The sequence below is a fragment of the Aythya marila genome, assembly GCF_965140915.1.
Source record: "Aythya marila genome assembly, chromosome: 13".
Lineage (NCBI taxonomy): Eukaryota > Metazoa > Chordata > Aves > Anseriformes > Anatidae > Aythya > Aythya marila.
In genome coordinates this window covers 17,161,687-17,178,229 of record NC_139054.1, presented here as the reverse complement: position 1 = coordinate 17,178,229, position 16,543 = coordinate 17,161,687, and the positions used below count along the sequence as shown (strand labels likewise).

The window sequence follows — 16,543 nt, the reverse complement described above, 5'->3', positions numbered from 1 at the left end:
CGTGCGTGCGGTTATAAAATTAAAGAAAACCTGCGGAAGCCCTAAAGCTCCTCTTAGTTTCATTCAGCCTGGAGAAAAGGAGGCTCAGGGGTGACCTTATCGCTCTCTGCAGGTACCTCAAAGGAGGCTGTAGCGAGGTGGGGGTTGGCCTGTTCTCCCACGTGCCTGGTGACAGGACGAGGGGGAATGGGCTTAAGTTGAGCCAGGGGAGTTTTAGGCTAGATGTTAGGAAGAACTTCTTCACTGAAAGGGTTGTTAGACATTGGAACAGGCTGCCCAGGGAAGTGGTGGAGTCACCATCCCTGGAAGTCTTCAAAAGACGTTTAGATGTAGAGCTTAGGGATATGGTTTAGTGGGGACTGCTAGCGTTAGGTCAGAGGTTGGACTCGGTGATCTTGAGGTCTCTTCCAACCTAGAAAATTCTGTGATTCTGTGTGATTCTGCGTTTCTTTTGTGTTTTTTTTTGAGGGAGAGGGGGACAGTGACGGGCGGAACACCAACCGCTCGCTGTGGCAGGGCGACGCTTTGTGGCGTTTAACGAGGGAGACGCGGGGGCTGTCGGTAGCCTCACGACAGGGCACGGCGATACCCTGAGGGGGGCGCCGCCGCCATGTCGCGACACGCTCCGCCCCTCAGCGCTCCGCGCCCGCCCGCCCGCCAATCACACGCCTCCAGCTTGCTCCCTTCCCATTGGCCCACCGCGGCCGTACTGACAGCGGCGCCAGCGAATCGAAACCCGGCGGCTGGACACGGGCAGGCGCTGCAGCCAATGGGAAGCGGCCGGGCGGGGCCGAGCCGGCGGTGGGAGCGAGGGGCAGCCATGGCGGCGCTGGCGGTGCTGGCGCTGCTGCTGCTGGCGGCCTGCGGCGGGCAGCGCGCGGCGGGGCAGAAGCGGAAGGAGGTGAGGGGCGGGGGGGAGCCCCTGAGGGGAGCCCCTGAGGGGAGCCCCTAAGGGGTTGAGGGCTCATTTAGGTTTTATTTAGGGTTTAGTTAACAGTTTCTGGTTGTAGTCGCGAAGATACTGCTTATTTCTCTATGCTTCTTAGGGTTTCCTGTATGTATGTGTTTCAAGGCAGTGAAGGGTAGTCGGTTATTTACCAAAACGTGTTTATTCCTGAGAGGAATAAACAAGGAGTGCAGACGTAGCTAGTGGGAAATGCTTGGTTTCTGTTAATTATGCTTCTTGTATGACATTATAACACTCTTCGCCTTTTTTTAAAGGAGAATGTGCTGTGCACTCATGAGTTCTGCAAGCGTGTGCAGAATCATTTTTTTTTTCCTTTTATCTACCCTGGAAATCAAACGTTTTGCTCCCTTCCGTAGTGCTTCCAGGACTAGCGCTTGCTCCACTTCATGAGTTTTGAAATCTCCCCCAGGTGTGATGCTTCGTATCAAATAAATACCAACAGGACTGGGTTTGGGGTGCTTTGTCTGGCTGAAATAAATCTTATCGTTCGTGTGAGAAAGTCCCGAGCTGACAGCCACATCAGTGCTTGAAGTAAATGAACATCATTAACGTGAGGCTCAGGAGGCTCTGTGAACGCCTTTGAGGCTCTTTATGAAGCATCCCATCACGCGGTCATTATTCGTAATGAAAAATGTGCAGCAGTTTGTTACAGCGAAAATACAAACCTTCAGGTCTGTGATGTGAGAGATTGGAGGAAATAAAACACACAAAACCCTCAACAATATTTCTCTGGCCTTGTTTTCAGATGGTATTATCAGAAAAAGTGAACCAGCTGATGGAGTGGGCTAGTAAGAGATCTGTAATCCGAATGAACGGAGACAAGTTTCGACGCTTTGTGAAGGCGCCACCCAGAAATTACTCTGTGATTGTGATGTTCACTGCTCTTCAGCCTCACAGACAATGTGTCGTGTGCAAGTATGGGCTTAATTCATAATCTTGAACTTGAAAGTCATCATATGCTTTGTAGGACATTAAATCTAACAAGAGGGTAAAACTTGCAGGTACACAGGAGGACGATACTAACACCCATTATAGGAGGGTTATCTTTGAAGTTGTTGGTGGGAATGTGTGTGCTATGAGTGTGGGAAAACAGCATAGTCCTTAATGATTTATTCCCCTCTTAAAGTAATTGATCTTTTGCAGAGCAAATACTCTCATTGGTAGGCTTCTGGAGAGAGGGTGGAAACTCAACTTTCCTGGCGTGAGCTGCTGCTGAGGACATGTTTGCAGGATTACTGCTGGCCTTGCAGTCTAAAAGTTGCTGTTAATTAATGTTGATTGATGTTTGTTTACACTGATAATATTCCGGATCCTTAAATATATGAAGGCCTTCGTGTATTAAGCTGGGGGTGACAAGGTTCAAATAGATATCAGTAAATAACTTTTTTTTACCATACTAATTAGTTTGCCATTCTCTGGCGCAGAAAAGTGGCTGTGCTTGTGTTTGTTTCAGTGCTCCAAGGTTTAGCAAATTGTGACCTACTGGGTTACATTTCTGTTTTCCATGGTTAGCACTGCTTCTTGTTATGAACACAATGACACTTGCACTTTATCTTTACATTAAAAAGAAAACACAAGTGCATATGCTTTGATTGTTAGATGAATGACCTCAATTTTTCTTTTGTTAAACGTGAGAAAACAAATGTGGAGGAATGGGTGGGATGGTTCTATTAAGGGGATGGATGGCTACAGGTCTTAAAACTGTAACTTGTGTTTTGAGCTAACACATGATACAGCCTCTCACTTTGTGTGTTTTTACAGGCAGGCTGATGAGGAATACCAGATTCTGGCAAACTCCTGGCGATACTCCAGTGCATTTACCAATAAGATTTTTTTTGCTATGGTCGATTTTGATGAAGGCTCAGATGTGTTTCAGATGGTGAAGTTATTTCTTTTTTATCTCTTAATGTTATTTTTAGCTCATGCGTTGGAGAATGAGAGTAAAACCATACAAAATGTATTAGAATGACTAAAGCTGTATAATATGACAGTGACTACACTGAAAAGTTAAAAGCTACCCCTCTGATACAGAAGAAAATTGAAGAGCAGAGGGCAGTAGTATTTTTGGCAGTAGTATTAACAGCACTGACAAATGTGGAATAGGTGTAAGGAGTGTATTAGCTTATCTGACTCTTCTCTGGGTCTGTCTCCTGTAATAACTTGTGGTGTCATTTTTAATGGAATTCCTCAGAATACAGCAAGAAGTAAGATAGAAAACATTGAACTCCTTAGGACTGGATATAAAAATTTGGGTAACTAGGGGGTGGTTTATCAGGCTTTCAGAATTGACTTCTTTTGCTCTTCTGCTGAGATTATATAACAAGATTTAAAAAAAAAATCTAGAACAACAATTGCAAACATGATAGAATTAATAATTAATCACAGTTTTGCAAATTGTAACTTTTTTTTTTTTTTTAAGGAGATGCTTGCCTCAGTATTTAAAAGTTACCTAATTTAGGTGATGGTACTTTGTAACATGGAAGTTTTAGAAAGGAGACATGGAATTTTTTAACATTCTTGTTGGATTTTTTTCCCCAGAGTGAATTAGTTTTTGATGAAACACTAAGTTATGGCCTTCACATATTTATTGTATGTATTCTTATTTTGTAGGTTCCTCACTGAATAGTAGTATTTATAGAAGAAACATTAAAATAAAAACTGAAATGCTATGGGCAAAACAGTGTTGGGGAAGGGTCTTCGTTAGGAAAAGATGATGGAACTTCATTTTAAAAACAACGATTTCTGTTTTTTTTACTGTAGTCTTCTACTAACTGGATTGGATCTTTTGAGATGCTAGCTACAGATCAGAGTACTAATGAAGAAATGTCGATCATTTGAGAAAGTATGCTCAATTTAAAAAAAAAAAAAAAAGTAAACCCTTGTTTTCCCCAAAGGCATCCAGGACACCTAGTGGTAGAGATCAAAAAAGTTGCTTCTAATGCTTAAGAGAGGAAATGGCATGGAACATATGAGGGAACTTACAGGAGCTTATTGATTACTGTCTTAGATCAAATTCTTGCCTGTTCTGTTTTTATGAGGTCTAGAAGTGTGAGTTGCTGTGTGCTGTATACTTTTTTAAAGTCACTGTGAAATATGTTTATTGAATAGTTGTTCTTTCTGATTGACTTGGTGACTGTCTGCAGTTGAAATGGAAGCGTGTTGTGAAGTAGACCTTTCATGGTGCTGTGTCTTCTGTGAATTTTCTAAATACAGCTAAACATGAATTCTGCTCCAACCTTCATTAATTTTCCTGCTAAAGGGAAGCCTAAACGAGGTGACACGTACGAACTTCAGGTGCGCGGCTTTGCAGCTGAGCAGCTTGCTCGTTGGGTGGCTGACAGGACTGATGTCAATGTAAGTGTGTGTGTTACACGTGTATACTAAGACTTTACCCACCAACAGCTCTGCAGCACTCACTTATTACATGTTCTGGGTACAAAATACCCAGAATATGAAGTAATTGTGTTTAGTTGATAACTCTACTCTTAGATACTCCAAATGGCTCTTGTCTATATAATCTTCTATCCCTGTAAGTGTGCAAGGCCGGGTTGGATGGGGCTTTGGGCAGCTTGGTCTAGTGGAACTTGTCACTGCCTGTGGCAAGGATGTTGGAGCTGGGTGGTCTTTAAGGTCCCTTCCAATCTCTGTGATGCTACATCTTAAAGCTTCCTTAACCCATTCCAATATTTTGTGTAATCCTCTGTTTAATAACGCGGTAAAACTCAGCTCCTTCCTTCCTCCCTTTTCTGCTCCTGTTAAAGGAAAACAGTCTTTCAAGTAGTAGATAAGGTAATGGTGCATAAACCAGTAAAAGGAGAAGAAGCTTTACCTACTTCTTTAGTCAGAATTATTATACACAAAGTTGTGGGGATGTTCTTTGTGTTCATGTTTTTTTTCCACTCTAATGTGTTTTTTGTTAGGAGGAAGGATATCATATGTAATGCAGTTGAGGTAAAATAAAGGATCTTCTTTGTGTAGATTCGTGTGATAAGGCCACCAAACTACGCTGGACCGTTGATGTTAGGACTGCTGCTGGCTGTCATTGGAGGCCTCGTGTATTTGCGTGGAAGCAATCTGGATTTTCTGTACAACAAAACTGGCTGGGCATTTGCTGCTTTGGTGTGTAATTCTAGCTCTTCTCTGCCTGTTGTCACGAGTTTCATAGCAATTCAAATCTTTCAAAGCTATTGTATTTAAAGAAGCTTAAACATGCTAGAAGAAATCGAGGTGCATTTAGCTTCTCTTTTTAGTAGTCTGATACTATAATTTGATCTCAGTCTTTTCAGCTCAGTTAATGCTTGATTACCTGCTTTTAATACTAGTAAGAGATAGGATGATGCTTAGCTTAAGTACTACTTACTATGAAAGGAAAAGGAAATTGGATGGGAAAAAAAAACTACGGATGATTGTTTCTTTTTTCCTTTTCAGTGTTTTGTGTTAGCAATGACGTCAGGCCAGATGTGGAACCACATTAGGGGGCCACCCTATGCTCATAAGAATCCCCATACAGGACAAGTGGTAAGTCTCTTTTCTTTTTCTACTTTTCTGCATTTTTATTATATTTCTACTGATTAAATTCGATACTAAAAGAGGCAAGTCAGAAAGAAGCCAAGAATAGAATCTGCACTCTTACTAAGTCAATGAGGCTAACCTGTCCTGCCGTAAGGCAACTTAGCTTCAGATTTGCTTCAGAGAAGATCTGCCTTCTCTTAAAATATACCCATGAGAGAGGGATTTTGTAGGCAATTTGCAGCTCAAGTTACTTTGCAGATAAGCAATCACAAAATACCAATCTTAATCCAAAATCGAATAATCTGTTGTGTCATTGCTGTATGATAATGGTTATCTCCAATTCCATCTTGAGAGGAAGGTGATTGCTACAATTTTTAGTTCAGTGATTAATTATATAAGACTGGTGTTATCAGTTCTGTGATGTTTGAAGGATAAGGACAAACACTGTCTAGGTTTTTTTTTAGCTATATTGCTTTCTGTGTTCAGCAATAAGCTGTTTGGGAGCTAGATAAAGAATAAGCAATTCTTAATTGGGCTAGAAATACAGTGATTAATTTACTGTCTAACAATATGCTCCAATTCATGTTGGAAACAGCTTTAAGTGCTTTCCATGCAGTAAAGCATTAGTCATTATATGGATGGTGCTCTGCAGAAAACAGGACATCCTGGTTCACAAGTGTTGCCTTGGAGTATATTTTTGCTGTTTTAATACCCAGAGAGTTTGGGGACTTTCTGTGGAGACTTTGATTACTCTAGTGACTGCAGGAAGCTAAGAAGATACTTAAATAATGCTCTAGGGTAAAGAGGATAGCATACAGAGTCACCAAAACTGTTTGCTAACAAGATGTTTGGGACAGGGGTTTTCCACCTGCTTCAGAACCTAAGATAAGCATTTATTTCATCTTTCCTGTTTTTCTCTATCTTCCCCCAATGTATAAAGGTGTATATATATTTAACAAAAAAGTAGTAAGTCTTGGAAGCAGGATGATGAGAATGCTTTTTCTTAGTTTCTGAAGGTAGGTTGTTTTAAATGACTTGATCTCTTCCATCTCTTACCATTCCTGTTTGTTTCCATGTTTTCTTTGCAGCATTTATTTACCTGTGATATTGCTCTCCCCTGTCTTGAATATAATATACATACATACATACATATATATATATACATAAGAAGAAGAGAAATCATTCTAAATCGCTAAATGCAAAATAAAGGTGTCTGTTAGGTCTTACATGCTCAGCAGTGCTATTGTTGAACTTGGAGATTTCATGTATTTCATGGTCTTCTCTAGCTCATACACCTGTGTAACGACTTCATATAAAACATCTAGCTTTGAGATTCTCAAGGTAAACTAATGTCTACTGATCTTAGACTCATGAAATCTTGTTATTGGGGAAAAATCAGTTTTAGCATGTTTTGATATGCACTGCCCTGCACATAATACAGAAGGAGATGCACTGTGAGAGTAGTCTGTATGTACCAAGAGCATTGTCTTTCAGGGCACACATAATGTATTGGCTCTTCTTGTGCAGTTTACTAGGAATTAATTTAGTGAGGTGTCCTTTCATGCCTGCTTAGGTAGGTCAGGCCCTCTGTATTCTTCTGCTAAAAGTCAATCTGCTTATGAAATGTGTTTTTCTACTTGGATATTACATCGCAATCATAGTGAAGCAGAGCTTCCCGTAAGGGATTGAACAACAGCAGTCTTTAACTTCCACAAAGTTTGAACTTTCTGTTCAGTTGGTAGACTTATAACGAAGAAAAAACAAACCTGTCTGAGCCAGCTTAGAGTAGAAGTTCTCATCTTTGGAATGTTTTCTTGGAAGCATTTCTACTTTTTGTTTTGTATTACTACTTCTGTTTACCTTATTCCTAACCATTTTTAATCTTAATACAAAAGCTGAAGAGTAAAGCTTCAAGGATGTTGGTAGTGGTGTTCCTTTTGCTGTGATGCCATGAAAAAGATTTCAAATGTTGGGCACCAGAGCCAAGTGAGTAGGGTTCATTTGCAAGTTGAAGAGACTGTCCCAAAACTGAGAAGCAGTGTATGTATGTAGAATAAGGATCCAAGTCAGGGTATGGCTCAGACTTGGAAGGCAGCGGGTGCTTTGGGCATTACTGTGCTGTTTTGCCCTGTCAAACAGGCAATCTGGATCGTGAAGGGTGTAGCTGCACTTCTGTTGTTATAATCTGTGCGGTACTTTGGGCTGTTGACACGCAATAGTAGAAGGATTTCTGATGCTGCTGCAAAATAAATCGGTGCACAGCCAATAACGTGAATTGGTATACAACAGATTTACACTACAACTTCTTTCCTGTCTCTTGACAGAGACACTGCAAAACCCAGTTCCCAGCTTTATAGCTGTTGTTAATTGTTTCAAAGTTGACTCCAGCCTTTCTAAAATTCAATTGCTCTTTGTCTCTTGCAGAGCTATATCCATGGAAGCAGCCAAGCCCAATTTGTTGCAGAAACGCACATTGTTCTTCTGTTTAGTATCCTTCTTCCAGAGATGCAAGTTGGTGGTGACAATTTTTCGGTTAGCTTATGCTGCTGCCTCTTTCATGAGAGCATTTTGTCAAGGCTCGTATCTGTCACCTAATGCTGAGCAGAAGCTTGCAGAGCCTTTCTGTGTTGACAGCTACGCCTTTCTAATGACAGTGATCTTTAAGCTGAATAGAAAAACATTTACTGCTTTCTCTCTAACTTCTGCCTTGCTCAGTGACCAAACTGGATAACATTAAAAACGTGGATCCTAGTGGCATTATACATGTAGGGTTCTTCAGGATAGTCCCTGTTCTTTTCTGCATGTCTTGTTTCTTCAGTCTCACTTACTTCTTGCTTTGGTGTTGAATTCTTTCCTTTGTTACTGGTGTTCTTCTTTAATTTCTTTGCTTACCTTCTCTGTTTTTAATTTTAGCTCTTTTAATGCTAACAAGTCAGGATTTTTCCATGCTGGTATTAAGCCATCGGAGAGGCAAGCAGAATCTTGCTGGCTGGGTTTTTTAATTTCTCGCTTGTATAAAAATGTTTCTTTTGAGTGTCAGCAGTACTCTGAAATCCAACGTTCTTCTGCTTGCACATGCATGTCTTTGATCCATCATCTGTACCTAGAATCATCTCTGAATCAAACCCTTCTTCCTTCTCTTGTCACCTGCATTAGCCTGTGCCTTATTTTGTCTTTTGTTTAATACTGTTTTTTGGCCTTGCAGCTCCAAATTGTTTACATGTTATGGTACACAAGCATACATATGTGCAGACTTACTACAGACACATCAACTGGCTTCTCACTTAAACTGTCTTGTTTAAAAACTTCTTTCAAAGTACCTGTCCTCTTCAGTGCTCTGCTGTGGTTAACAAGTTCCTTCTGTAGCAAGAGCAAGGTTCTTTAACTGAGTGACTTCAGCTGATTTCTTCCTTTTCTCTTAAATCTTAATATCCAAATTTAAGCAAGAGATGCATTTTTTTTGCATTTTTCCGTTCTAATTCATCAATATAAAGTAAGCAATTGATGTTTAAGTACGCTGGTGCATGGGAGGGGGAAGCTTTCAACTCTGTATTCTTTATCAAAGACTTTTTTTATTATTACTACTATTTTTTATTATTCCAGTAGTGGAAAACTCCATTTAGAAGGGGGCTTAAGTTTCTTCTAATTGAAGAATTAGAAAAGACTGAAATGTTTCTACTTGAAAGTCACCACATTGGATCAAACATTGCATGCATTTTATTTATTCTATTAGCTGAGTAAAGATAGCAGAAGATATATCCCTGTATCTTCCGGTTTGTACTTGAAACTTTCTGTCTATTTTCTTTTAAATGTTGTCAATTATTGAGTAACTTTCAACTTGCTTCCTCCCCCCTGACCTGTTGTTGTCCAGAAAGCCTTTAATTTTTCCAGTGAGTGTTAATTTCCCAGGTATGGGGTGGGAGTTAACACAGGAAATGAGGAGTGAGTGTGTTGTATTAAGTCTAGCATATTTTGTTGATTTAGCCTTAAACAGTGTCCGTAGATGGTGGTGTTACTTTAGGAATGGTTCTCCTCCATGAAGCTGCTACTTCTGACCTGGATGTGGGGAAAAGAAAAAGTGAGTACAACTACTTGTCTTTCTATCGAGAATTGTTAGATGCCATAAAGATTTTTGATACGATATTTAATAAAAATGCATTTACACTGTGGGGTTTTTATTGTGAATATCAGCTCATTTTTTGATTTTTTTAAAGAATATTTTCTTGTCAGTTTCCAGCAAACAGTGATATTTGGGGTCTTCAACCTTGCAGTTATCACAACAAGAATTATTTCCAGTTTAGCTTCCATGGCTCTATCTTCTTCCTTTTCCACAGCTATTAAGTAGGGGTATTTAATCTGAAAGTGCAGGCAGGTCCCACACGAGTCGTATGTCTGAGGCCCAAGACCTTTTTTTTTCTTTTGCTGCTCTTTGCAGCAGAAGCAGCAGCAGCAGTTTTGAGTTCTTCTCAGATTTCATTGGTACGCTTGGACTTCTGGTGGGAGAGAAGTTGAACACCTCTGCTTTACTCCAGGAATGCGTACCATAGCATGCATGTGTGCATATACATTCCACCTTTAAGTACAAGTGAGTCCTTGGTTATTTCACCAGTATTTGGAGCTGTTCAGCAAAATTCAAAGCAGTCTGGGGAGAAAGGAAGAAGTAAAGATGCCTTTCGCCATTTTCTTAGTAAGGGAGGGAAGAAGGGACTGAGTTTTTTCTCTTAAACTGCTGGTATAAAATTGACTTACGGTAGGAATTTGAAAGATAATTAATGCTGATATATTTCATAGAATCATTCAGGTTGGAAAAGACCTCTAAGATCATCTAGTTCAACCTTTTAACCTGGTATTGAAAGCCACCACTAAATCATGCCAAGTTGTACATCTACACGTTTCTTGAAAACCTCCAGGGATGGTGACTTAACCTCTTCCCTATTCTATTCTAATACCCTATAAGCCTTTCAGTAAAGAAATTCCTCCTAATATCCAACATAAACCTCCCCTGGTGCAACTCGAGGCCATTTCCCTGTGTCTTTATCACTTGGTGCTTGGGAGAAGAGCCCAATCCCCACCTCTCTCCAACCTCCTTTTAGGTAATTGTAAAGTACAGTAAGATCTTCCCTGAGCCTTCTCTTCTCCAAGCTAAACAGCCCTAGTTCCCTCAGCTGCTCCTCATAAGACTCTTTTTTCTACACCCTTCACCAGCTTTGTTGTGCTTTGGACATGCTCCAGCGCCTTGATGTCCTTCTTGTAGTGAGGAACTCCAAACAGAACACAGTATTGGAGGTGCAGCCTCACCAGAGCCCAGTACAGAGGGAAAATCGCTTCCCTACTCCTGCTGGCCACTCTATTTCTGATACAAGCCAGGACTGTCGGCCTTCTGAGTCCTCCTAAGGGATTATAATAAAGGTCTCATCTGACCAAACCTGTAAATATTGCAGAAAGCTTTTAAAAACCCCAGTCGCTGTGGTGTTTTTGGAGAGAGCTGTCACTGCCATAATCTTACTCTGTGTCTCTTGCAGTCATGTGTATAGCTGGGATTGGCTTGGTGGTGCTGTTCTTCAGTTGGCTGCTCTCTGTCTTCAGGTCGAAATACCACGGATACCCGTACAGGTACAGCTTTGCTGCTGCTTCAGTTGTTGTTCTCGTGTGCATTGCAGTGCAGCTGTACATCACTGCAGTCTGCTTTGTAGAGAATGGAGAAAATATAAATACTGGCATAAAGATTAAGAAAAAATAATAGAAGTTTTTACCTGGATTTATGAATGAATCTGTTCCTGTGGGCTGGTATTTCCTTGTCTGGTAATGTTAATGTAAGTCAGAAGGGAGAAGCAAAGCACTTTTTTTTTTTTTTCCAGACATCTAGTTTGGTGGGAAATACTCTTTAAAAAATGCTCCACTTGCTTCTCAAACAGTAGCAATATTGGCTGATATGATGATCAGAAACACAATATTTGGTGGATAACAGTTTTCAGTCTGGCCAGAGCCAGGATTGTAGTACATTCCTTTTCATGCCACTATGCTTTACAAAGTATTTCTATTCTCATAGTGATATTTAAAGCTGCCAGTATTCCAGGACTGCTTCTGTAAGGAGTCTAGCACTCTTCATTGAGTGGTTTATTTATTTATTGATAGATACAGGTGTATTGGGTGTTTTTACCAGGTTTAGTGTTTTTTTTTTGTTGTAGGAATCAGTACATTTGAGGGGCCAGCTTCTAACCGTCTCGGCTTCTGCCAAGAGTTCAATGTGTCTGCAAAGCTAATCCTAGTTTCCATAGGCAAACATGGTCCTGTTTCTCTGAGAAGTTGTCTTGGCAGGTTACCTTGTGGCTATATGCAGAGAGCATTGGTGGGTTCATAGGAGTCTGTAATACACAAGGACATGGAAGATGTATTTTCACAAGATTTTTACTTATTACAGATTAACACCAATCACCACGAGCAATCTCATCTGAATTAGATTCAAGCAGTGAGGTTCAGGCAGTTGCTAAAATCAAAATCATTTTCCTCATTATTTATTTTCAGTTTCAGTATTTCTTAAGTGATCTTGCTGTCTGAGACTGGGAGTGTACGTTTTGGCGGTAGCCGTGGTGAAGCCAGAGGTCTGAAGTTAGTTTATAATTCCTGAAATTATTGGCTGTTATCATAACTGTGAGGTTCAAGGGCAGCTGCTCTAACTCACTGTGAAACATCTCGTGCTCTTGTCTAACAGCCCTTAGCAAAGTGTATACAGTTGCAGTGTGTGATGCCAGCCCAATATTTTCATGCAGATACTGAAATTCTGCTCAAAAAGCCTTTTGTACTTCTTGATCTTCTTCTGTTGACTCCTCAGAAGCATCCATGATGTGTATTAAGGAATCCTCTGAATCCACTGTTGCAATCTCTTTATATCCACAGGCTGGGTAACTGCTTAGGCAGAAGTCAGATCATTTGCATTTGTAAATATCTCATTAATAAAATGTGTTAGTCATTAGGACTTCTGTAAGACCAGAAGAAAGCTGAGTTTCTTCCTTGTTGAATAACTGATTGGCCTTTGTTCTGTTCTGTGCTGTGGTCTTACGTACTACTTCTAAGTCTGTAGAAGGCACAGTGTGGTTGCTCTGGCTTTAGAGGTACTAGAAGGCTTGCTTTTAAGTGGTTTTCTCCACAGCCATTTATATTTTAGCTGCAGCAGGCCCAGTTCCTTGTTCTGATTTTCTAGGTATGTGTGAAAGCTAAATAGAATGTTGTACGGCTTTGTTTCTTATAGAATTAATAAGCATTCTGTTTTTCCCCTGCAGTTTCCTAATGAGTTAAAGGATTCCAGAATGTAACATCAGAAAGGCGGCGGCTCTGAAATTGCGTGGTGTGGAAGGGAAGAGCTCAATATGTATGGTTCATGCTACCTCTCTTTACACTGAATGAGATAGTTAAACACTGAACCAAAGACAACGTGTAGTGCCTTAAATAAAACAAGCAATGTGCTCTGAAGGACAGAGTATTAAGATGCAATCTCTCTCATAAGCTTTACATCTTCTGAAACAACTTTGAATCTAACGAAGTTCTGAACTTTGTGTTTAGAACTACTGTGTTTCCTTGGACTAACCAGAAACAGTACTTTACATTCAGTTGGATAATCTGTTTTCCATGGTTTTCTTCCCCTCGAATACTGACTTTTATTCACACATAACAGGTGATGGTAGCTTTTCTGTCATGCCTTTTCATGGTTGATGAGACCTCCTCATGTACCTGCATCTCTCTTCCTTCTGTCTGTGTGTGACCCTCTGAGCATACTGCAGGTTCCGATACGGTATCTGCGTGTCCTGGAGCTGGATCTGAATGCTGAGAAGAGCATGGAACTGCTGTATGACGCAAGAGATCGCTTCACAGATGAAGGAAGAATTCTTCATGTAGAAATGACTCATTAAAACTTAAATTAACATTTCACAGGGTGATCTACTAATGAGTTTTATAGTTGATATTCAGGACTGGAAAAAAAAAAAAAAAAAAAAAAAAACTAGGTGTATTTATTTTTTTTCCCCCCACTAAATTACGAAAATATGATAAACTCTGCTGTTCTTGATTTGATTGAAGTCCCTACTTGTTATATAGCAACTTGTTTAATTATTAATTCAAAACTTTCTTTGCCAAATACTGAAACTACATCAATTAGCTTCTATGCACTGGCTTAGAGCTGAAAAAATGTTCCCATAGCAATCCATGCTTCCCTGCCCCACCACCCCCCTCAAAAAAAGAAAAAAAAAAAAAAAAAGAAAAGCTGATGACAAAGTTAATTGATTATCTGTCACATGAATTACAGGTTGCTAACTGGCTTTAAAGTTACTGCTCAAACCACCTGGTGTCAGATTTTGGTCACTATTTAAGCTCTTGCATTCTTTGTTTCCTCCAAGTTTTGTTTCAGCCTTATGTACTTGGGAGGATGTGGGAGTGGGCAGAGCTATCTAATTCCAGGATAAATATTGTTACTCCAGGGAAGATTTGTTAGCCTTACAGTTGAAGGGATGTGCTTTTTGCGCTCTCATCTCACAAAGGTGCTTTGTCTTGAGGATTCTCGAATAGAAGACCTTGTGCCTCAGCCCCCACTGTTGTGTAATTCAGCATCTGTACTACAGGAAATCTGTGGCCTGTTTCAGTAATACTTCCTCTTGTAGACTATGGTGGCCTTGGAGGTTTCTTGTCAGAGGAAAATGTTTTCTGCTTCTGCCTCTCTCCTGTTTCAAGGGGTTACAGGATTTGGCCACTTTAGATTTAAGCTCAAAAAGGACTATATTGTTCAAAGTAGAATGTTTTTCTTATGCAATTTTGCTAAATTAACACAGAGCTCAAGTGCCTTAACTTTGCTAATTTAGTTGTTTGACATTTCAACTTGTTGGTGAGATGCATTTTTTTGATGCCATACAGAATGCAAAGGCTTGGTGGAATGGATAAAATGTGTGCTTGCCTGGATTTTGGACAACTTTCAATAAATTTTTTTAATCTAATTGATGCTTCTCTGTCTCTTTAATTTCATCATAGAACAAAAAACAGCATCCATTTTCTTCTGTTGTTTCAATGTGTTAATAAGTGTTTGTATATAGCAAATAACCTGAATATGGCTGGGTAGACTGGGTTAACAGTGCACTGTATTATGTTATGGTGTTTATGCAGGAAACTGCAGCCCAAAGCGACATTACTAGAGGTCTTTGTGTGTAGTCAACTAACGCCAGAAAGGTTGCATGTTTTTTCACTTGGCTTTGAGAGCTGTCCTGAGGTCAGTCTTGGCTTCCTGGAGTCCTAGGCAGATAATGTTTGCAGAGGTGGAATCTAATGAGCACTGTGGATTTGCCTGGAACGATTCTGGGCTGCTGTAGCTGTTGTTTGCTTTGCTGTCCTTTTGGTATTTCGAGGGTGCTTCCAAGAAACCTTTAGGTTGGCTGGTCCTACTTCAGTTGTTAGCTGTGCGGGCAAAAGTGATTTACAATCTCATTGTAAAGAAGCAATGTTATTTTCTTAGGCTTTCAGATTTTTTTTTTTATGTGATGTGTCTTGTATTCTATTTCTCTAAAAAAAACATTCAGTCATATGGACCAACTTTAAACAGTTGTGCATCACGTTGTTGGATGGTGCAGACATGTTGGACTTCATTTGAGGTGCTATACCTGTTCAGAGTTTTACGGATTTTCTTCTATTCCCATGTTGATGTATGAAATTAAAACAATGCTTACTTTTTCCCAACATTTTTTCTGTTCTCTAAGCTGAAGATGAAGCTCAAGGAGAAGGGGACAGGTGCGATAGGTGAGCAGAGGATGATCGAGTGCTTCCACAAACCTGTAGCAGATTTAGAGAGCGTTCAGTCCTAGAAATAAACTATTTGGCTTCTACAGCAGCTGAGGCAGTAGCTATATTTGGGACACGGTGATTATTTTGGCCCATCAGCACACGCATCTTGCCTGACAGGCTGGTGTAACACATTTCTAGACCAGTAGAACAAAGGTGGAAGAAGCAATGCATTAGAAAACAGAAATGCCAAAACTGTGTGTTTGAGGCCATCTCCTCTACCAAGTGAGGCATTAAACAGTTCAGACATAACCAAAAGCTCACATTTTAGAGAACATTTATTATAATAAAAGCAGAAAATGGTATAGTCTGTATTTTAAAATGGACTGTGCAGTTTTGTTAATGTGGCTGGCCACGAAGATTGCTGCTTTTTCTACTTTTGAGAAGATGCTGTGGTGTATTTTGTAGCATTTTGGGACCAGCTAAAATTAAAGCAGTTCTCTGACAAAGCAAGCCCAAAGCAAGTGAATAAATCAAATTGGATTAATCTAGATAATGTATTTTGTTAATCCATGGATTACTGGAAGCTCCTGTTTTAAAACCATACTAGTGTTCAGAGATCCACTTGGTAGTGGTGCCTGATAACCATTCCTCCAGCCTGGCCTTTTACAAAGGAGCTTCTGAAGCGCGTGCCCTTCAGGGGCATGGCTGTCTACGGTCCTACAATAAGAAGGAAAACACGCTGAGGTTTGTGTGCTGTGCATGGTGTGGTGCTCATCATCCCACGGCTGATGATGTCTGCATGGCTGGATGTATATGAGCAATCACATGATTGCGGCATGCATTGAAACACGAGTGTAAGAATGTGTTAAACCTTCTGGCAGGTAACGGGATAGCTGTTCGTGTTTGGGGATTACGAGACGATGGCTGCCTGGAGGCTTTAGAAGTTTCCTAGTCACAACTGTTGCACTTCTTCCCCATTCTGAGCCTAGTTAAAAGGTGTAAAAGGAAGTGTAACAGGACACTTTTATCGATGGTCTCTATTCCTGACAAATCAAAGTAGGGTTTTTTAGAAGTACTGAAGAAGGTCAATTGTTCTACCTCCTAAATGCTTAGGAACATTCAGAGAAAACCAGGTGTCTGAATTTCATGGGCTTGTTTGGATATGCTGCTCTATCATATTATGCTAGATCATCTTGCATACAAACTGTGGGAAGAGAAGAATAATTTGTGGTTCTACATGGTTTATTAGCTATGGTTTCTGATAGTGCATTTTAAAAACTAACAGGTCTTTACCCAAAAATCACG

General features: G+C 40.2%; 1 protein-coding gene across 2 annotated transcripts; it reads left to right on the top strand.

Annotated features, from left to right (window-relative positions):
- Nucleotides 1-800: 800 nt before the first annotated feature.
- Nucleotides 801-14,454, top strand: MAGT1 (magnesium transporter 1). 2 transcript variants are annotated; one of them, XM_082770618.1, is made up of 10 exons: nucleotides 801-901; nucleotides 1,713-1,882; nucleotides 2,729-2,846; nucleotides 4,181-4,321; nucleotides 4,946-5,086; nucleotides 5,396-5,485; nucleotides 7,904-7,967; nucleotides 9,483-9,557; nucleotides 11,002-11,092; nucleotides 12,760-14,454. In XM_082770618.1, the coding sequence occupies exons 1-10, from the start codon at nucleotides 821-823 to the stop codon at nucleotides 12,773-12,775; spliced, it is 987 nt and encodes a 328-aa protein (XP_082626744.1). In that variant the 5' UTR covers nucleotides 801-820; the 3' UTR covers nucleotides 12,776-14,454. The 2 variants fall into 2 exon arrangements, with proteins under 2 accessions (XP_082626744.1, XP_082626745.1); XM_082770619.1 differs by lacking the exons at nucleotides 11,002-11,092; nucleotides 12,760-14,454 and having other exon boundaries at nucleotides 7,904-7,990; nucleotides 9,464-9,484.
- The last annotated feature ends 2,089 nt before the right edge of the window (nucleotides 14,455-16,543 follow it).